General features: G+C 45.4%; 2 protein-coding genes across 3 annotated transcripts in view; one reads left to right on the top strand and one right to left on the bottom strand.

Moving 5' to 3' along the window:
* The window catches only part of DNAH11 (dynein axonemal heavy chain 11), a 3642058-nt gene extending 3635884 nt beyond the window's left edge, over positions 1 to 6174 (top strand). The window contains exon 83 of the mRNA XM_078663510.1: positions 5258 to 6174. Coding sequence (XP_078519636.1) covers positions 5258 to 5505 — 248 coding nt within the window. The 3' untranslated portion in view covers positions 5506 to 6174. The remainder of the gene's footprint in view (positions 1 to 5257) is intronic.
* The window catches only part of CDCA7L (cell division cycle associated 7 like), a 139671-nt gene continuing 122227 nt past the window's right edge, over positions 5146 to 22589 (bottom strand). For both annotated transcript variants that reach the window (XM_078663511.1, XM_078663512.1), the window contains exon 9: positions 5146 to 7268. In XM_078663511.1, coding sequence (XP_078519637.1) covers positions 7241 to 7268 — 28 coding nt within the window. In that variant the 3' untranslated portion in view covers positions 5146 to 7240. The remainder of the gene's footprint in view (positions 7269 to 22589) is intronic.

The following is a 22589-nucleotide window of genomic DNA, read 5'->3' as shown; positions in this document are numbered from 1 at the left end:
ATGGAGGCAAAGAAGAGCACGGTATACATGGTCTATGTGGACCTGTCTGCCGCGTTCGACTGCGTCTCGCATTCCAAACTTTGGACAGTCCTAAGACAAATGATTGTGGACCCCTCCCTGCTAGATTTTTTGAGAGAGCTGTATTCAGGGGCATTGGCGAGAGTTCGTTTCGGAAGGAACGGCGAGATGACGGCGTCATTTGGAGTGGAGCGGGGAGTTAGGCAAGGTTGTGTCCTGGCCCCCTTCCTCTTCTCACTCTATACCAATGGTCTGGAGGGGGATATGTTGAGGGGGGCCCAGGACCTCCCAAAAGTAAAACAGCGCCCGATCCCAGCACTGCTCTATGCGGATGACGCCGTCATCCTGGCGCGAACTCCAGAGCTCACTAAACAGATACACGACTTTCATGAGCAGCTTCGATCTTAAGGTCAACGGAAAAAAAACGTTTGTCATGATCACGGGGGGGGGCGAAGAAAGGTACAAAAAAGATCTACCTTGATAACCAAATACTAGAGACCACCACACAATACCCATACCTCGGGATCATGATAGATGATAGGCTGTCTTGGAAACCGGCAGTGGAATCGAGATGCCACCTATTCAAGCGATCGATAGCGGCCCTACAGACTTTCTCGCAGAAGCTGGGGAGGAGGGCCCCAGTAGAGCTGTTGAAAATCTACAACGCCAAGTGTCAGGCCATTGCCCTTTATGGAGCAGGGGTGTGGGGTCATACAGATGTTAGAGCTCTACAGACAATTGAAAATACATTTATAAGATTTCTCCTGGCCACAACAAAAGGTACATCAACCTATGCCTCCCACATGGAACTGGGAATTCCCTATCTTCAGGACCTTCTCAAAATTCAGCCATTGATGTTGTGGAGGCGTATTTGGTCATCTGACACAAACATATTAACGCAGACAATAGTGGCTGATACCATGTCACTTGACTATTCCTCCAGACTGAAGTGGCTTCGCTACATTAGAAACTTTTTCACAGACCTCGGACTCGAGAATTATTATCTTCAACCTGAGACGATAGTCGGCCTGTCAAAAAAGGAGCTCAAGCAACTAGCCCTACAACATCTGGAAACATTGAGATTGACATCTGATGTCGTAAAGCCTTCAGTTACTCACGCGAACATAGTCCAGACAACATATGGCATCCAACCGTACCTAACTTTGCAGCTTAAAACATACGAGAGGATGTTGTTGACTAGGTTTAGACTGGACATTTTTTTCAGACTGGTTGTTTTTCCAATGAACAAGGCCTGGGAAACAAGTTTGCCCCCATGTCCCTGCGATGGGAAATCCATACAATCCAACATGCATGTGATTATGTTCTGTAAATTGTACCATCCCCACAGAAAATGTTGGCTTCTTCCCATACTTAGACGGTGGGGCTTCAGACAGTGCCGACCAGCATTTTACCGACTGCAATTTTTAGAGTCCGAAGAAGTGTGTTACGTAATTTTAAACTTTTTAAAATGTATTATGAATAACAGAAAAAATCTTTAGTACTGTTTTCTATGCAAAAATAACAACCCTGAAATGCAATATTATTACAATACGCTTGTTCACATTCATCGCATATTGCTTTTTATGAAATCTTTTTTTTTTATATATAATTCGCATTTTTATTGATTTGTATTCTTGACTGTGTCTTTTATGGTTGTCTTTGTGATAAACCGAATAAAGAGTTGTTATATATTATATATATTCCTACTGGAACATCAGGCCTCACCGCAGAGCCCTTGTATGCCAACAGGCATGTTACAAGAAAGTCATCAGGAATCATAGCCCAAATCTCCCCGAAATGCCTTTCTGGAGGAAAGGCCCAAAACTGCAGTGTGTCCAGAATGGCCTGATGAAAGGGAATTATATAAGGGCTGTTATTTCATAGGATAATGGCAACTGTTGACTATGATAGAGGATGCCAATGACTATTGGCCAATCTGAACTATCACACTCCCATTACCCAAGACCCCACCAAATGACTCAGCGCACACAAAATATCTTTGGTCACCTCGGTTAAGGCACAAGAGTGGATCAACAAAAGAGGCAGAATTCCTGGTACTACAAACCCCAAGGTCCCAAACTTTTACTTCTTCCCCAAAGTACACAAGGGCATCAACCCTCCACCATGCAGACCCATTGTATCTGGAATTGGGTTGCTACCTGAGCCCTTGTTGCAATTTTGCGACCATTTCTTATAAGCACTGGTCACTAGGGCTCCATCCTTTCTAAAAGATGCGACAGAAGTACTGAATCTCCTTGAAGAGATCCATGACACCACCTGCATCGACCTACTAGTGACCTTAGATGTCGAGGCACTTTATAGAACAGCCCCCAAGATGCCACTCTGGATATCAGAGAATACCCTCTTATCGGAGAATTGAACTGCTCAGACCCCAGTGAACTTCATACTTGAGTGCGCTATTCTCACGCTCAAAGAAAACCTTTTTCAATTCAAGACCAGTTGTACAACCAGACCCATGGGACTCTGATGGGAAGCACATTCACCCCCAGTCTGGCCTGCTTGTACAAGGGCAATTTCGAAAGAGAAAATATCCTACTCGATGGTAACCCTGTTTTTTCCAATATCATTATATGGTGTTGATATATCGATGACGCACTCATCCTTTGGCAGGGTGATGTGGACATTTGTGACTCATTCTGTAAATGGATCAACACCCTGATTCAGTTCCTCAAATTCACTACAAATTTCTCAGCAGACACTACCTTTCCTTGATCTGTTGGTTTCCCTCGAAGATGGAAGGCTGCACACCACGGTATATGAGAAACCCACTGACTGTAATAGCCTGCTCATATATGACAGCCACCATCCCCAAACACTTGAGAGACTATTTATCCTTTTGGCAATTTCTGTGACTACATCGTAACTGCAGCTTTGTTCATGAACATAACCAGGAAGCATGGGCCTTGACTGCTAATTTGGTAGCACACAAGTATCCTCCTCACTTGATCAAGATGGCTTGAAAAAAAGGCCAAAAACATAACAGATGCACTGTTGGAACCACATATAAATACGAAAAATTAGGTCTTAACTTGCGTCACGTCATTCACTCCTCACGCTAACCAGTTACAAAAAACTATCAAGAGACACTGGTCCATACTAGATACTGGGTCCCTATCACTTGCTCCTCCATTCTTTGCCTTTAAGCACAGAAACCACCTCAAGGACACCATTGTACACACTAGACCCAGGACTAACACCACAGTGACCCAACAACAACTTTGGGGTCTCCATTCAGTGGCTTGTCATTACCCATTTGGGTCGTGTAATGTCTGTACTCTGACAAAACATTCAAGAGAGATCCGTTTGGATTCCACTTACACCTGGACCCAAACATCACATACGAATAGCAACACTAAAAATTGCATCTATACGATTACATGCCCCTGTCACAAACATTACATTGGTATGACTACCAGGGCAGTCAAGACCATAATTACGGAACATCAGATTGGGATACGTTGTAGAAAGATCACAACCAGAATGAGTGTCCACTACCTGGATGCACAACATACCCCTGATGACATACACTGGACAGTCTTGGAAGCCCACACACAGATACAGAAGAACACTCCATTCCTCAAGGAACAAAAAATGATTTTCCATTTGTCTACACACCTGACCAGGCTTAATGACAACATTCCTTGGGTGAGACGACTATGAACTCTCCCCCCCCCCACCACACCTTGGGGGGCCCCTTTGACTTCTTCGCCATGTCTCATGAATGCACACACTTTCATCATTCATTTGCCTGCTGGCTCCGCCTCTTGTGTATAATTTTATTTCTCAGCATGCCAGCCTGAGAGACATTGCACTAGGTACATGTTTTAACCACTCACCCCCTTTGCTTGCCTACCTCATCTTTGACCTTCTAGGCTATACAGTGTTTTTCACAGAGATGGGGCAGGTCTTCCACTACCACTTACTTTTAATTCCTGGGGGATTAGTCCTTCTGGTCCTGGTTTACTATTATTAATCCCCATGTTATGCCATTTACAAGATGGGCCACGCTTTTGAGATGCTCTTTGGGTGGCCCGGACTCACTGTGGCCTCTCTCACTTCTACGTGCACACTGGCGTTTTTTTCTTATGCCGTACTTCTCACAAAATGGCACTCGCCCCACTCTTTGCTAGACGATGTAACGTCTCACCAGTTTATTCTCTTCCTCACCTGCCCTGCCTTGATTATATTGCCCCGGGCTTCCTTTTTAAAATCCAGTCAACTGCTGGCCAGGTCACTTTGGAACTGGCAGAACGAGATGTAGGTTGACCGGTAGATAAGCTCACCATTCCTTGTATTTACTTTCTTTCCCGCAGGACCGGCCCCATGTTTGCCAGCCCCTTTATTTTCTCAGTCTCTGCCATGTAATTTACACAGCCTTTCTCCTCCGCTTTGTCCTCCATTACTGCCGTTGGCATGCCAGTGAGCGTTCCATTCTGCCACTATGGTTGGAGCACTTTCTCCACTCTTACTTGGTAAATCCCTATGGTCAGGACCGAGGCATTTGCCTCCATTTTCTGTCCGCTCTATCTCAGGGCCTATGCTGTGCAATACATGTTTGTCTTGCCTGTGCATGGTTGCTCATACCACAACTACTGTGTCAGGGTGGTGATGTCTACTTGCATGCTCCTGTTCGCAATGCGCAACATAGTATTACAATACTTATTGTCCCGTTTTATGATTGTCTCTTCAGGAAAAAATTACCGAAGATATACCATATACTAGTGTGAATTATTTAAGGAATGGTACTACAAACATACTCGCTTCTGACCCCCACACAAGTAATTAGAACACCGGTGCTGATGAATTACCATGTAATAAGGCATGCAATATGTTGACCTTCATTTAAAACATCACCATGCACTTAATTGGAGCATTACATCAACTTCTAGCTAGTCTGTATGTTTTTAAACATGCCAAAAGAACACGGTTATTAAATCATGCTTTGAGTTCTTTAAATATTTTAACTTCACTTTTTGACCAGTCTACAATAATTCTGCTTGTACTACTAAGAATATCCTCAGCGCCATCTCTGCTGCTGTTTAAATGTTAAACGACTTTCTTTATAATTTAAAAGCAAGGCACGAACCAAAAAAACATATCAGCAAATACCAACCAACATTTTATTGCAAAAAATAAGTATCCCTTATAAACTGTCCATCTGAATGTCAAGAGTAAAGAAGCATTTTAAATGACACAATGTTGCATATTTGTGTTTCAGGAGCAAGGTGGGATATCCAGTCTGGTGTCATTGCCGAAGCACGTCTGAAGGATCTCACCCCAGCAATGCCGGTCATCTACGTTAGAGCCGTTCCAGTGGACAAACAAGAGACGAAAAACATGTACAAGTGCCCCATATACAAAACAAAAAACAGAGGGCAAACATACGTTTGGACTTTCAACCTAAGGAGCAAAGAGAAGCCAGCAAAGTGGGTGCTTGCAGGTGTAGCCCTACTTTTGGCAATATAGCACGTGACAACACAGACATTTCTACGTCAAACATTTTTAAGCCCCCAGTTGCGTTCCAAACATTTTAATAGGAGGAATCAGCTAGGGATTTGCTGAAACCTATGAATGTTCTCTCTCATTCTCCTAATTAGTGTGAATTAAACATGTGTTGTATTCAAATGCAGTAGACTTCTTAATGTCTTTTCAAAGATCACGCTATGATGTTGTTTTCTTAAATCAACTATCATAGCAACTTTATAATTAATTAAACTTCTCAATACCTGGAAAATATAAAGCTTACGCTTGTACATTATGCATGCCACAATACAGGTGTTTGTATAGAATGTATATTTTCATTTCTGAGAGCGATCTCAATTTTTCGGAAAGATTAAAAAATAGACTGTTTTATTTAAAGTATCAGTCAACACGATGTGGATTGTAAGATATGAACAGTGCAACATGTAATGTCATAAAATGTCATTAGAAACAAGGTTTTACATTTTTGGCAACCTTACATCTGCTGTAATTACATATTTAATACATTGAAGGAGCTTATTACACACAAGTCATGAAGCAATCATGTTGATCGATTTTCAATTAATGTAAACTATGAAAAATCACCCCAAAAATGTGCAATTTTAAAATAGAAAATGAGAAGGTGCGTCAAAATAAAGGTGTGTGACAAATCTCCAATCTTTGCTGTTTATTTGCATGGGGGCACATTGTACAGTATGCAAATGTAAACTTGAAACAGCATTCAGCTTCTAATGGTGTGGTGGAAATTACACCCCACCATCATAATCCCATTGCCATCAAGTGAAAATCTATGAAACCTATTCATATCTATCTTGTTACCCAACCCAGGCGTAGCATACCTCCTGCCGTAGGACAACTGATCACTTTATTTTGGCATTAATATCTGCGGCTAGCTACAGTGCTACGCCTTTGTGATTGTTCAAAACCTTTGCAACTGCAAATCCACTTGAAACAGGAACACTCCTAAAACTGCAGAAAAACTACCATAGATGTGAATTTTCTGAGTATTTTGTTCAATATGAGAATGTATATTCCTGCAGATCCAGAGTCTGATTCAGGATCTATAATTTGCGCTCACAAAGGATTCTGTGTGTATGTCAGGGGTATTCAGTTTATGTGAAAGGGCTAGATCAATGGCAGATGAGACTGTCCGAATAACCATTAGAGAGAAATGAGCATACAATAACACTAAATCGAACTATTTCATAGAGTTAGAAGTTAGTCTGAAAATCTGACATTGACTTGTACCAACGCTGGACAGCCCTGACCAAAATTTTATTTTGGAGCGCAAAATGTTTTCATTTATAATTTTAGAAAAAACATGACACTTGTGTGCTAGTCTGGCAGAATCATTATAACACCAAGTTTCAGAGATCAAATTAAAATGCAAATGTTGAATAAAAAAATAAAAGCAGTCACAAAACCAAAACACATATCAGAAGTTATGTATTTAAGTGACTAAAAATGTGATAAAACAATCCTATCCTTATGTATGAAAAAAGCAGAGGTTTGCATGTCTACAAGACATAAAATGAGGACCCACAGAATGCCCTAGCATGAAAATTTACCACTAATGGATTTACCCCATTATCCACTACCATTACCCAAATTTACCACTAAAAGCTGCTAATGGGTAAGGCAAATGAATCCCCAAAACTCGAACCGTTCTCCGACACATTTCCTCCAGTGTAAAAAATATAAAACGTGGCAGCCGTCTACTTCAGTTTTCTGTCATTTTCTTCTGTAAACTGAAAAATAAATGGGTGTTTTAGCATTATAGTGAGATCTTTGTATACCAACCAGAATTTCTTTTATTGAATTTATTAACTGCATAAATAATTACAACCATTTCAAATTGATAAAAAAATAAAATAGGACTGTAGGAAAATTGATTATTAGTTGGAGAGGTTGAGAGTCCTACCCAAGTACTAAGCCGAGGGGCAGCTAACATCTGTTGGCCTGGTACATGAAAGTATGCGTTCTGCATTTCCAAGCTACTATCCAGTCACCTAGGTACACAGAACTTGGGCAAGTGTGAGCATTTTTAATTTGTCTTTCCACAGGATGGAATTCAGAGGGTGAAGATCTAAGATGGGACGATTGTCTTCATCCTTCTTTGGCATGAAAAACTAGTTGGAGTAACAACCGGTCACTATTTCCAAGGCTGGCACACTCATGATGGGATCTTTGGACAGAGGGGCTCGTACCTCTTGAAGTAAAATGGATAGGTGCTCCTCAGAGAAACTCTACTGTGGGCAGAAGCTGTTGTGGTTCGGAAAGAAACGTAAAAGGCATTGCCCTGCTGGTCCATCTGAGGACCCATCTGTCGGATGTGATGGACTGCCACCTTGGGAAAAAACGTCAAATCCTGACTCACAGTGTGCTGCTAAGAGCAAACTAAAGCGTCTGGAGGCTGATGCCGCAGTGGAGGGGAACTGGGAAGATTGATGCCCCTGGTGGCCTGCACATTGGCTGCCTCATCCTCATCCTTGAAAGGGCTGAGGGGACTGCCTGGTAGGTGGGAAGGCGGTTCTATTCACCAAACCTCTGCAGCATGCCCCAGAAGGACCAAAACTGATGAAGGAACTGTCTGGCAAGGCCCTAAAGACCAAAAAAAGGGCGGAGTGGCCTGGGTTTCTTTGACGACCTCAAGGGCAGAATCAGCTTTATAGTAAGTAAAAAAAAAAAAGTGGGATCCATCAAAAGTCTTATCCATGAAGGACAATATAGCAGACTGGATGCTAACCAACTGCCAGCAGCTCAACTCCAACAAGACATAAGTACTGATCTTCAGCAACAGAACTCTCCATGGGACTCCACCTGGTGGCTGTTCGTGCTAGGACCAACCCTCACAAACCATGCAAGAAATCTAGGGATAATCCTAGATGACAAGCTCAAAATGACAGCTCAAGTCACAGTGTGCATCTCCTACTGCCACATCCTCTGCATGCTGCGAAAAATCTTCAAATGGTTGTCTCAGAACACCAGATGAAACGTCACAAGAACTCATCAATAGCAGACTGGAGTATGGCAACACACTCTACGCTGGAATCCCCAAACAACTCCTAGGCAGACCATCCAGAACACCACTGCAAGACTTCAAACTAACTCCCACACCGCACCTGCATCATAACCCACCTCAAGATGATTCACTTGCTCCCCATTCACAAGTGCAGCCAATTCAAACTTCTCATGCGCGCGCGCGCACACACACACACACACAAAGGTCTACATAACACAGTACCAGAATAAGGATAAATTACTTACCTGTAATCCTAGATCTCTTCCAGGGAAATATACGGGCATTGAATAGTCCCGCCCACGTGCGGAACCCCGTAACACAGAGTTCTTCAATCTGTGGGGCGTGCCCCCCTGGGGGGGGGGGGGGGGGGGGGGCGACACCATCTCAGGGGGGGCGCGCACTCCACTGTAATCCCTTGGAGAACTCCGGTATGGCTGGAGGGGGAGGGAGGGGAAATCGACAGGGCACGAAGTGCCAGTGCTTTTGTTATGTTAACCCTCCCAGGAGGGGGTTAATTCACGAGCTGACCGCTTCAGCTGCAGTGGGAGGCAGGATGACTCCTCTGCTAAAACCGAAAGCAAACCAACAGACTTTTGGTTTTAGCAGAGGAGACCCCTTGCCTCCCACTGCAGCTGAAGCACTTCAGCTCTTATGAATTAACCCCCTCCTGGGAGAGTTAGCTCTTCCCAGAGAGGAGACACATTTTCCAGGGACGTTTCAAGGCATGGGCGAAGTGGGCTCTGGCTCAAGGTGGGCTCTGGCTCAGGGCCCCAGCCTTTCAAAGGGGGAGGGGTGGGTTGGGGGGGGGTGACTGACAGAGCCAGCTCTGTTCTACAGAGTCTTGTCCTCATGACCTTGACATTTTTTTACACCCAAAGTTGTAAATAGCATTCTTCTATCATTAATTTTTAATGTGCAAGAGTCTATTACAGACATTTTGTAGACAAAATGTGTTTATGCGTCATGCAACATCCATATAAAAAAAATATTTTAGATCAATACAGGTCCTCACATATGAGAAATGGAGGGTGTGACAGATTATTTGCAGTAATATTAGTGAACTGCTATTGTTTTACATACTGAAAACACACATCACTATCCCTGAATATCAGATGTACACACATTTAGTATTTGACCAAAGAAGGCATGAAAGAGCTGAGACTGGATCATAAAATCAAAGTTGGTCGGAACTGGGGCCCCCAAATACATTTGGCCCAGGGCCCCCAAAATCCTTAAAACGTCCCTGAAAGTTTTTTTTTAAATTACACAGGCAGACTCACAAAATGCCAACCAGCCATGTGTTGTTTAAATAGCCTGCAAATTGCCTGTCTTGACACTAAATAGTATGTATTCATGGCCGGCTTTAGCGCTGGTGGCGCCTGGTGTGAGAATCGTTTTTGGTGCCCCCACACCCCATGACTGCCTCCTCGGATTCTCTCACTACCACCAGTCATATGTGCCCATACATGCCAATAGACCCGATTCAGGTGGGAGACTACTGATTTTTCAAGAAATAAATGGCTTTATTTGAGCTGTCTCCCGCCTGAAATTGCATTTCTACAATAGAAGTCAATAGGGAATTTTTATTCTCTCGATTTTTTATTTTAAATCTCCCACGTCCCTGTGCTAAAATGTTGGCATGTATGTGTGCCATTCATAAGTTATTGCTAAACACAGCAACTCCCCATGAGGTCGGCGCCCCCTCCATAGGTCAGCGACCCGTGCGGCAGCACCTGTTGCACTGCCCTAAAGCCGGCCCTGTACGTATTAATTTGTAATGTGACTTTTCTGTCTTTGTTCCCTTTTATTATCAACCATGGACTATTCAGGCAGCTCTAGAAAACAATTAAAAGTTCTTTCTATTTATATTTGCTGTTCTAAGTATGCACAGACAAGTGCTGAAAATTCAGCTTTAGGTGAATGCTTATATTTATATCATCTGTGAAATCAAAATAATAAGCTGGCAACCCTAATCATAAGATTGGATGTTTGTTGAGGGATGAGCACATTATTTTCTTCCACCACCCTGATCCCTGGTTACTGCCATAATAGCAATAGTTTAACACATTTGAAACCCTACACTGCCGTCAATAACATGCACAGTTATTTCAAGTGTCTGGGATTGCACCTTGCATTCAGACAACTCGCTCCTCATTCTCGCCCTTCACTTTCACCCTCACCCTGCACTCACACTGATCCTTATACACTCACACCATTCACCCACTTACCCTCCACTCACAGTGATCACTGCACTCACAGCGATCACAATGCGCCCACACTGATCACAATTCGCCCACACTGATCACAATGCACTCACACCATTCACCTGCTCACCCTGCACTCACACTGATCACTCTGCACTCACACCATTCACCCACTTACCCTCCACTCACAGTGATCACTCTGCACTCACAATGCACTTGCGCTGTTCACCCTGTACCTCACCCTGCAGTCACACGAGCACTCTACTCAACCTGCACTTGTGACACTTCACTCACTTGTCCCCCTCACTGCTTAATCTGCAATCTCACTCAAATAAGCCCCCCACTAACCATACATTCATTAGTCCCACTCTGCACTAACATGTGCACACAAATTCATATGGTCGCCTCACTCACCCCTGTACACAAGTATGGGAATGTCCTGCCCCATCAAGGTTTTTGTCCTAAATTACAAAAAGGAGACATCTAAATGCGCTTCAATCCAGTCTTCCACGGGCCCCTTGATAGAGACAGTTCTGTTTTTGCCCTGATGGCCTGGAATAATTCATAAACAGATTCTTGCAAATACTGTTGTGTTTAATTTCTTTTTAATGTGATTGATGTGAGGGAGTCTAGTACTACTTGCAGAGAAATGTGTTTGTTTCATGCAACAACCATAAAAAAGTTAACTATAAAAAAGTTAGATCCAAGTGGGTCCTCAAATATGAGAAATTGGAGGATATAACTGATATTATTCTTTGCAAAATTAGTGGGCTGCTGCTTTGTTACAACAGTGAAAACACATCACTATCTCTGAATAATAGATGTAAACGCTTTTAGAATTTCGACTACAGCGCCTGTGCACCGTTAGGAGCCTGGCTAAATAGGGTATGGCAGAGCTGAAAGTAAATAATTTAAACTCAAATCTGTACTGAACATGGGCCCCCAAAATAGTTTTTGCCAAGGGCACCCAAAATCCCTATCATGTCCATGCCATCACAAAGTCTCTCAGACAACATTTCTCTGAAGTAAAATAGACAACATCGTTAATTTATTATTAGTTTTTTTTTTTTTTTTTAAACATAAGCCGGACGTGTCCTAAACCACCATTGCTTCAGGCAAGCAACTCATCTTACCACAAAGGAATTCTCAATTAGGTGTTCGTTCAGCGCCCTCTCTGCTGACTTTCAACTGTCTTCGGATCCATAACTGGTTGGTGGGCATTTATCCAATTATTATCATGCCTAAGACGTTTGTTAATGATTTCTAGAGAAGATTTGTTTCTTGTGCATCAGCTCTGAGCTAGGGAGTGCTTGAAAAATATGAGAACACTGTCTCCCTTACAGTCCCCGTCTTGGCTGAAAATGTCTGCAGAATATTCAGCTTTGGGAGAAACTGGTATCAAAACTCTCTTGCCTTTCAACTTGTCCTATTTATGTGAGATTGGATTCTCAGCACTTGCAATATTAAAGGCTAAGTACGGTTCAAGACAGGATGTGGAGCACAACCTGAGGATGGCAGTAGCAAAAATCCATCCACAGATTGACCGTCTCTGAAAAACAGGCACACCTGTCACTTTTATGTTGGTGGTGTGATTATCAACCTATGTCCTGTGTAAAACAAAGCATTCTAGTAAAAACTATTTGCGCACAATTTATCTTGGGAAGTGCTGTTTTGAGCTGTGTAATAAGCCTCTGTCATTTCACCACACCCACTCACAAACCTGCAGTTTACTAAACACTCTTATTGTATTGAACATTATTTGCTGGATATGCCCGGAATAGGCGCGTGGGGGTCGATTCCAGACATTTCCGTCAGGTGGTGGGGGGCCCAACATCTAAAAAAATTCAGCTAGGGGGGCTCGGCCTAAAAAAGTTTGAAGACCTCTGCCGTAACACATATCAAATACAATACATATGTATGGTTTGACCTTAAAAAGTAGAGTCCAGTAAAAAAAAAAAAAACACATCTATCCCCACATTTAGCCTACATGAATAGAAGCAAAAACATTTCGAAATTTCATTGAAATGTTTATTTAAAATACACCACGTACCTTTAACATGTCTAACATAGAAAACATGCACACTTGCAAGTGTAAATATAGCCTTTACTTGAAAGGAAAAAGGCAAGGGAATGAAAGCCATTGTTGGCGCATAGGCTGCATTGGTAAAGCATAACAGAGAAAAACTGGCACCATGCCTTTAAGACCTTCAGTCCAGTATCCTATCATGCCTCACAAGTGATAGTTAGGCCAGGACTTTTTTATGAAGACCAGAATAATCATTCAGATGATAAACCATATTCTATCTGCTGTATTAAGTAATTTTCAAGGGAGGCGGGAGGGTTGCTTGTTACTGATGAGTATTCCCCTGGAAGAGAACCAGGATTACAGGTAAGTAGCTTACCCTTAACTTCCAGGGGATACTCCTCAATAATCACAACCATTGAATAGAATAGCAAACCCATCCCATACCTCTGTGGACTAATACAAGATAGTTTGTTGCCACTAATACAAATAACCAAACAGATTTCTAAGTGAAGCATGTCCTACTTGGGCATCTGCTTTAGTGTCTGAGTCCAGGCAATAATGGCGAGCAAAGGTATGCACCAATCGCCATGTTGCAGCCTTGCAAATCTCTGTGATGGGCACATTTCTGAGCAACGCAGCAGCAGCTGCCTTACCCCATGTAGAGCGGGCTCTCGGTTAACAAGGGAGGTTTCTGTTGGCTAACTGGTAAGTGAGAGAGATGCAAGACACTATCCACTTAGAGAAAGATTGCTAGTAAGAAGCTAAACAAATGCGCACTGGACCATAATTAATAAATAAGTAGTCAGAATGTCTGATCTCCTTAGTCTCAAGAAACACCTTAAGAACCCTTTAAGGATCTAAGGAGCGTAAAGCCCTTTTTAGGGATGAGGAAGGGTTGGGGGAAAAACGTCGGAAGAGTAATGGCTGGATTGATATGGAAATCAGACCGTAGGCAAAAATCTAGGATGTGTTCTCATCACCACCACGTTTGAATGGAAAAGCAGATAAGATTCCTTTGCACAAAGAGCCTGGATCTGGAATACGGCAGTCACTGCGAGAGGTTACACACCTAACTGTCCAGGGAAATATCCTAGAGTGCCTTATGGTTCTCCGATACTGGCCGTAAGAACAATCACCATGAGATGGAAATCACTGAAAAGTCCATTATTGACTATATGGCAGGAAGATGTGAAACAATGGGGCAGTGCCAAAAGTACGGTAATTAGAAAAGAAGAGAAAAGGGGTATGCGGAAACACTCTATTTCTATGGATTGGGATATCATGATGGAAGACAGCTGGACTTTATACCCACACAACAAACACCACACAAGAGCAGACCTAAATATTCTAGGACTGTACGCCAGAGATCTTCACATGCCCTAGTTACGACACCATTGTAGTCAAGCAGCGAAGAGCAAATAATGATATATAGATACTACTAATAGGCAACTAAACATACAAGTAATGGCAGACCAGAAGGGAGGGTGGAGGGAGGGGGGGATGTTATATAAGTTATATAAGTTATGTTTTTAATGTTGAAGCATACTATGTGAAACTACTCTAAGAGACATATTGCATTTCCAGAGTACACAAAAACCACCATATAACCGCAGTGGCGGATATATAACCCGGAACAATTGCAATTGAATTACTTGTTCAGCATACCACTTTGTACTATATATGATGGGGAGAACATCAAAGGAAAAAATGCCATTTGTATTATATGTATCACATTGCAATGCTATTTTGGCATTTAATAAAGTATGTTTTAAAAAAGAGCCTGGATCTCGTAGACTCTGCGTGCCGAATCGATAGCCACTAAGAAAGCGATCAACCAGGTAGGGTGTTGTAAAGACGCTTTGTGTATGGGTTCAAAAGGAGGGCCCATTACTTTGGGGAGAACCACATTAAGCTCTCACAAAGCAGAGGGTGACCTTACAGGTTGGGTAAACCTTACTTAAAACCTATAGGAAGTCCTGGACTACAGGCATTTGAAAAAAGGAAACTTGTGTGGGTGAATTCCTGTAGGCAGTACTGGCCGCAAGATGTACCTTTATTGATATAAACTGCAGACCGGATTTGGCTAGGTGCAATAAGTAAGGCAAGATCACCTGCTCTCGCCCTAGAATCGGATGATGACTATTGTGGATACACCAGAAGTAGAAACACTTCCATTTGAAAACGTACACATTCATGGTGGACGGCCTCCTAGATTATTTCAAGATGTCCATACAGTCTTGGTAAAGTCATAGGCATTCATATTGCAAGAATTCAGGAGCCATGCTGTCAAGCTCAGAGAGGAAAGGTAGGGGTGGAAGATTTTTCCTCCCATCTCGTAAAGGCAATACAGTCTGCATTGGCAACCTCATGTTTGGTCTCCGACAGGTGAAGAAGGTCCGGTCACCAACACTGATGAGGCCACTTCAGAGCAATCAGAATCATCCTGGTTCTGGCTTTGTAATATGTGTTGACCACTGGAATGAGAGGTAAGGGAGGAAAAAGTACAGTAATGTCTCTGACCAACTGATGTGCGAGTTACTTACCTTCGGTAACTATGTATCTGGTAGAGACGATTCTAGTGCAGATTCCTTAATGAGGAATTATCCCCAGGCGTGAGACTGGACCTGGAACAATTTTTGCCATAGCATCCCTGCGCGCGCCGGGGGGACGGCATCACGCGACTCCGCCCAGGCGTTGTCTGGGCACGTGACGCCAGCGAGGTCACAAAAGTCCTATCCCAGAGCGCCTACGTCAGTTTTCTTCAGAGAACTTTTCCGTGCCACAACGCGGAGCAATCAGACAAAACTGGTTTGAGTATAGGAACAGTGTGCGAAACAGCAGAAAAATTGGAAAAAGGAATGGTGAGGAACCACACCATAAAGAGCAGTGCCAGGTACTGCAGTACCCAAAGGCAGGGAAAAGAATAATAACAGAGCCCAGCCCTGAGCAGCAACCCTTCCAGTAAGGAGATAACCCCCCTTGGGGACAAAGAACATATGTAAAAAATGTCATAACATGTAGCAAGACTGCAACCCCAACCAATAACAATGAAGGGGAACCAGCCCAGGACAAACCAGGAACGACAAAACCCCAAGACAGCCCCATCACAGAATGTGACAAACCCCATAAGGGTCAAAGGGCAGAGGCACAGCCAAAAGACCCCAACCTATAGGACAGCAAAGGGCCAAGAACCCTAGTAATAAATGGCAGAGGGAGGGAAGGGGAGGGGGGTGGGGTGGAATGTAGGCCCCAACCTGGAGCAACCAGAGCATAAATGCACAGAAGTACCTATAAACCTATCCTCCAATTGGCCAAAAGGGGAGGAAAAGGAACAATAAACAGGACGAACATCCTGTTAGGAAGAGGGAAAGAATGCACTCACAGAAGACATAGCCACCCACAGGGATGCGAGTGCAGAAGACCAAGCCAAAGGTCCTCGCAGAACTGGGAGGAAGGGTGGGCTGTGAAGGAATCTGAGGCTAGAATCGTCTCTACCAGATACATAATTACCAAAGGTAAGTAACTCATACATCTGATAGAGACTACTAGCCAAAGACTCTTTAACATAGAATAGATACCCTAGCCATACCCAAGGGGAAGGAGGGTCTGCGAGAGGACCCCACCAGCCTGCACATAACAGGGACCCACAGGGGACGAGTTCCAAAGACAGGACGAGGAGCCCTGCTCCCCCCAGGCAAGGGGAACCTCTACAATCAGAAGACCACCGACCCAAAAGGGGATGCGGGAAAACAAGAGAAGAGGTAGCCCGTACTCACGCAGCAGAGGAAACAAGGGCAAGGCGAAAGGAGGCCAAAGCACCCCACGCCCATACAAGGCAGCAGCACCTCCACCCAAGGCCCAGGCAAGCAAGAGGAGCAACGAGGAAGAGCAACCTAGAGACATCAAGGAGAAGAGGTAGAGCAAAGGCAAGCCCCTCCACTGGGAACACACCAGTCTATCACAGCCAGAAGGCAATAGACAAGACAGAACGGCGCCGTCAGCAATAAAGCTGGCGGAAACAGAAAGGGTAGCCCGAGGCCACCCAGGAAGAACCGTCCAATGCCCGAAGAGGGACATGAACTCAAGAACCATCTCATCCCCCAGGGTGGAGAGGTAGAACTGAGGGCAGGGCCCACAGGAAGAAGCGGACAAGGCAAGGATGACTGTCGCCACTAAGCGCAAAGAAGGCACAATGGTGCCGAAAAACAGTAGGTCGGCACCGGCAAGCACAGCCAGAAGCAGAGAACACTACGGAACGATGCACTCCTTGCAAGCCAGACGCCAGCCGAAGACAGAGAGTAGGAAGGCAAATAAGAGCCCGGACACACCCCAGAGAGGAGTCTGCATACACGGCCCAAAAAGTAGTGGAACCAGACAGAGCCATGACGCCAGGCCGCAGACGGCAGGCCAGACCTGGCAAACAGCGCAGCGATACCGGAGAAGGACACCCCGGGGCGCGACTCAAGCCATCAGCAAGAGGATTGCACCTGCAACATACTGTAACTCCACGGAGAGCAGAAGACCGAATGCGACCACAGCTCCCCAGCATGTGACAGAGCTATATAACAGCTACCACAACCCCACATAGGGCATGTTACGTCCCAAGACATGGGAACCCTCTTAGGAAAAAACTTCTGCAGCAGAGTACAACAGAAAAGACCTGCGGCAAAACCCACAGAAGGCTTGTCAAGCAGCCAAGAAGAAAGACCCAAAGGCCTAGTTTCAGGGCACACAGTTAAGAAGGGACAGCCAGCAGACAACCGAACCACAGTCCCAACAAGGAGGACTCGAATGCACTTGAAGCACACAGAACCCATAACTTGGGCGCCCCTCCCCAACGAAAGAACACTTCCCAAAAACCAGATCAATGCACATGTAACTGAGGAGGAGGCCGAAGCCATGCTAAGAACCTCTGAATGGCCAAGTCCGCAGGGGCGTGGAACAAAAGAGCTCCAACGAAAGGAAGGTTCACCAGCCGTTCTCTAACGTTCTCTGGGGGAACACACTGTCCCCGAGCCAGGCATGTCGACGAAGTGCGACGGAAGAAGCCATGTAACGACCAAGCACCTCCGAGATGTCCAGAGCGGAGCGAAGAATAAACGCAGCCAGCTCCCAGCCATTCCAATAAATGGTGCCGCAGATCAACAAAGGCACCCTCCTGAGAAGCAGCAGACATAAGGGACTCCGCCGAGTCCCACAAGCAAGAAGGGGCCCTAGCCAAAACACACAAGAGTGTTAAGGACCCGCAGAGCCGCACTGGTTGAGGAGAATATATTGCGCCCCAGGTGTCCAGCCAGCGGTCCTCCCGTGACAGGGGAGACAACAGCGGCGACAGGGAGGGAAAGGAATTCTGCAGCAGCTCCCTACCACCAGAGCCCTGATGGAGAACCTCCAGAAGATGATCCACGGGGAAATGGGCAGCTGGATCCCGCGACACCACAGGGACTACAGCAGGAGTTTGCAGCGAAGCAGAGGCGCCGCGGTCCGAAGGAGTGACCCCCAAATGGCCGCACCACATCCTCCGAACCTGGATCCGAAACAGTTGGCACCACGGGCGACGCCGCGGAGGGCCCCGCACACTGCAAGGGATCCGCTGACGTCCCAGGAGGGGGAGAAGGAGAAGCCAGAGAGACCTGCAAAGTCACCGTATATGTCTCTATCTGGGCTCTAGACGCCCCCACGCCAGGAAACGGCGGATAGGGGGGAACGACACGCGGGCCACACCACCCGCAGAGAGTCCACGCCCCCGACAGGCCGGGAACCAGCCCTTGGGGACAAGCTGCGTCACTTACAGACAGGTGAGCGATGTTCTTGCGGCCTGGGAGAAGGACGATGTCGAAGGCTGAGTCAACGGGTTCGAAAACCCTCCACAGGGGCCGGGCGTGGAGACGACGCCGACCTGGACATGTGAGCTGAGAGAAGTTTCATCCGGTGTCCCACCGGGACTTGGGTTTCATCTGCTGGCACGCCTCACAATCAGTGGAGTCGTGGTGTTTCCCCAAACACTACATGCAGATGGGGTGAGGATCCGTCGCCAACATCTGGCGTGCACAAGACGAGCACGTCTTAAAGCCTGAAGGCATTTGCACACTGTTCCCACACACACGCAACATGGGAAAGGCCTGAACAGGCCCGGAGCTCGATCTAAATCCGCGTTGCACGCGGAAAAGGAAAAAACTGACATAGGCGCGCCGGGGTGGGCTTATGTGACCTTGCTGACGTCACGTGCATGGACAACGCCTGGGCGAAGTCGCGGGATACCGCCCCCCCGGCGCGCAGGGATGCTGTGGCAAAAAAAATTCCGGATCCAGTCTCACGCCTGGGGATATTTCTACGTTCAGGAATCTGCAGCTAGTAGTCTCTATCAGGTCTTTAGAGCATTTCCTTTGGATCCTGGTTGGGGAAACCTGGATGAGAAAATGCAGCATTTTACGTTTACTTTGTCCACAAACAAGTCGATTTGTGGAGCTCCCTGTGGTTAGGAAATGTCTTGAGCGACTTTGTGGTTTAGGATCCAGTCATTAGCTTTGGCAAAGTTGTGACTGAGGGAGTGTATTTGCACGTTTAGTGCACATAGAGGATGGATTGCAGAGATGGTCAGACCTCTGGCAAGCAGCCACATACATATGGCTTGAGCTTCCAGAGACAGGGGCTGTGATCTGGTTCCTCCCTGCTTGTTCAAATAGTTAATTGTGTTCATATTGCCTATCTGCACCACAAGGGTGCGTGCCTGAAAGGATGGGTAAAAGGCCTTGAGATTGCGATGGATTGGCCTCACCTTCAACATGCCGATATGGTACAACTTCTCTGTGCACAACATAAGGCATTGAACTTCCACCAACAGAGCGATTCCTTAGCTGTCAGAGAGGGTCACTCAGTCTTACCGTAGGTCCAAAAACTGCGACCACTGGTCTTCCAGTGTGTGCTTGAGAGGACACGTGTAGTGTGGCATTGGGAACAATGTAGATGCACAATGGTATGGACCCCAGGAGAGAGGCTACTTGTCTGGCCGAAGGAGTGTGGAGGAGAGTCAGACATTTGTTGTTGATTGAGTATAATCTCTTCTCCGAAAGATCCACTCTTTGTTTTCAGTATTCAGGATTTCCCCCAGGTAATACATCGCCTGCTTTGGGATGTGAATGGTTTATTTTAAGTTGAGTTGTAGGCCCAACTGCTGCAGTGCTTGTAAGCAGACCTGAAGATGTTCCTGAGTGAGGCGATGAGAGGATCTTTTGAATGGCCAGTCCACGGGTAGACAAAGATTTTCCTCCTCCGCAGGTAAGCAGCTACTACCGCCATGCGCAGAATTTACGGGGTGCTGACTGGAGTCTAAAGGGCAGTACCTTGTATTGGTAGTGCCTAGATGCCACTTTTAAACTAAGGAACTTCCAGTGTTTTCTGGAAATCAGGTTGTGGAAGTACGCATCCTGTAAATCGTTGAGTCACAACCTTGATGGTGTTGGGGATATATCTGGTGAAGGGCAAGCATCCTGAACTTTTCCTTGTGAATGAACTTGTTTAGAAGTATCAGTTCTAGGATGGGTATATCCCTAGCCCTTCTTTTCTTGAGAGACTGGAACCTTTTTGATGGCTTGTTTTCAGAGCAGAGTATTGACCTCTTTTTGTAGCAAGCCTTGCTGATGGCAAGAGGCTCTCCACGGTGGAACAGCAGGATTAGACTTAAACCTGATTAGTAGCAATTTTGAACAATATTCAACACCCATTTGTCACTTGTCCAGTTGTATGGCAATACCCACACACCCCCTCACCGGAGACCGGAATGGAGAAGGGAGAAGCAACCGCTTATTGAGTCGCTGCCATTTTGGCAGATGAGGAACTGCCCTTCTTCGAGCCAATTGGCCCAGATGATAGAATGCCCTGGATGGTTGTTACTGTTGAATTGTCCAGTGAGGGGTTTGAACCCTCTGCTGGTAAGGACGACTATCGTAGGGGCAGAACTTGCGACTGAAGTCTTTGCGCTTCTCAAGCCCTACTGCCTTGAGCGTATCTAGCTCAGACTTCAACTTTGCCATTCCATCATCCGTGTGTGTACCGAATAATGAATTTCCGGTGAATGGTAGATTCAGTACTCCAAGTTGGGATTCAGACCTACAAGTTCTAGCCACGAGGAGAGCCATTGGAGAATCCATGGACTGAGAGATCAGACGTATCAGCGGGTTTGCTACCAAACCACCCGCTTTAAGGATCTCTTGAAAATCTTGCCAGTCTTCCTTTGGCAAGTTCTAAGTAAATATGGACAGTGAGTCCCATAGAGTCCTGTCGTACCTCCCTAATAGTGCGAATGCACTGGTGACTTTCATGAAAGATGCGGAGGTGTTGCATATCTTTTTACCCAGCGAGTTCATGTGTATACCATCTTTATCAGTAGACACTATAGATTATGAAGTCCCTTGATGCGCCTTTCTAGCCGCAGCTATGATCACCGAGTCAGGTGGTGAGTTAGACCAGAGGAAAGGGGGGAGGGGGAAATCTTGGTTATGTGCTTTGCATTTCTTCATGATATGTGAAGGTGAAGCACCAACAGATGCAAGCTAGGTTAAATCTGCATAGGTGCCTCTAAAAGATCAGGAACAAGCGGCATTATTTGTCAAATTGTCGCTCTGTGGTGCAGTGTTTCAAATATCACTGATTCAGATGAGAAGGAGCAGGCATGTCAATATTAATTTTGCTGCACCTCTGATGAGCACATCCTTGAAGGTGATGCGGTCATCAACAGGTGAGATCCTTGCTGGAGGTGACTGCGACAGAGTTGGAGAGAAATCTCGCACTAAGCAGTGAGAAGTGGCGGTGGACCAAGAGTGAGATCTAGGTCTTCTGCGAGATCCAGATTAATGAGAGTGACGAGAGCTAGACGGTGTACGTCTGAGAAGTGATCTTGATCTCTATATGGATAATGATCTTTGCCTCCTTGGGGACCTTGGTTTTGGCAGTGGAGTACGCTGAGACTCTGGAGGGAAAGTGGGTATGGGAGGAGTCAGAGTGCAGACTATAATGTGGCACTCGCCATTATTTAACACTTTGAAGCCCAAGTGGAGACAGATGGGCAGGTTCAGAGGTCGCCTTATGTGGAACTGGAGATCTCTCAAGAGAAATGTGCACTATTCTGATCTCTGGGGAAGCAGATCTGCTTCTCGATGTCAACTTTGTTGGATTTGAAGTTGATCTAGAGGTCTCTGACTCTGCTAATCTATAACAAATAGTTTCTTACCTGTCGGTGTAGTTTTGCAGCTTGAAGATCTTTCTGGATTCACTATGCTGTGCATATTCCGCAATCTGGTGGTTGGGTCCGGAATCGTAGTCTTTTTTCTCTTTTTTTTTGTCGTAGCCCAGGTGGGCGTTGACGTCCCACCATTTGGTGTACCTTCGGTGACGTCGGCGTGCTTCCGGCGGAAGCTACCACCCTTGGGCGCCATCTTCGGATTCTTTTTTCTGTCTCTTTTTCGTCTTTGTAGTGAATCCATGGCTATGTTTGTTAATCGTTTTTTCAACGTAATTCTTTTCACGTATCTTGTAAGCTTCAACTTGCTACCTTTCTATGTGTTTCCACCTTCTTCTCCAGCCTCATCTTTCTGGCAGAGGCGGGTGGGTTCGCTAGTGAATCCAGAAAGATCTTCAAGCTGCAAAACTACACCGACAGTTAAGAAACTATTCGTTTTGCAGCGTGAATCTTTCTGGATTCACTATGCTGTGCATAGATTTTGTAGCGGTTTTCGTTACTTTTGTGGCGGTTGGGTGGAAGATGAGCATTGGTTGTTGAATATATGTTGAAGCACCTTTTGTCCTACTTGTGCTTCTT

The sequence above is a fragment of the Lissotriton helveticus genome, chromosome 10 (genome assembly GCF_964261635.1).
Source record: "Lissotriton helveticus chromosome 10, aLisHel1.1, whole genome shotgun sequence".
Classification (NCBI taxonomy): domain Eukaryota; kingdom Metazoa; phylum Chordata; class Amphibia; order Caudata; family Salamandridae; genus Lissotriton; species Lissotriton helveticus.
The sequence above is the reverse complement of the archived record's forward strand: the minus strand, read 5'-3'. Positions and strand labels throughout refer to the sequence as shown.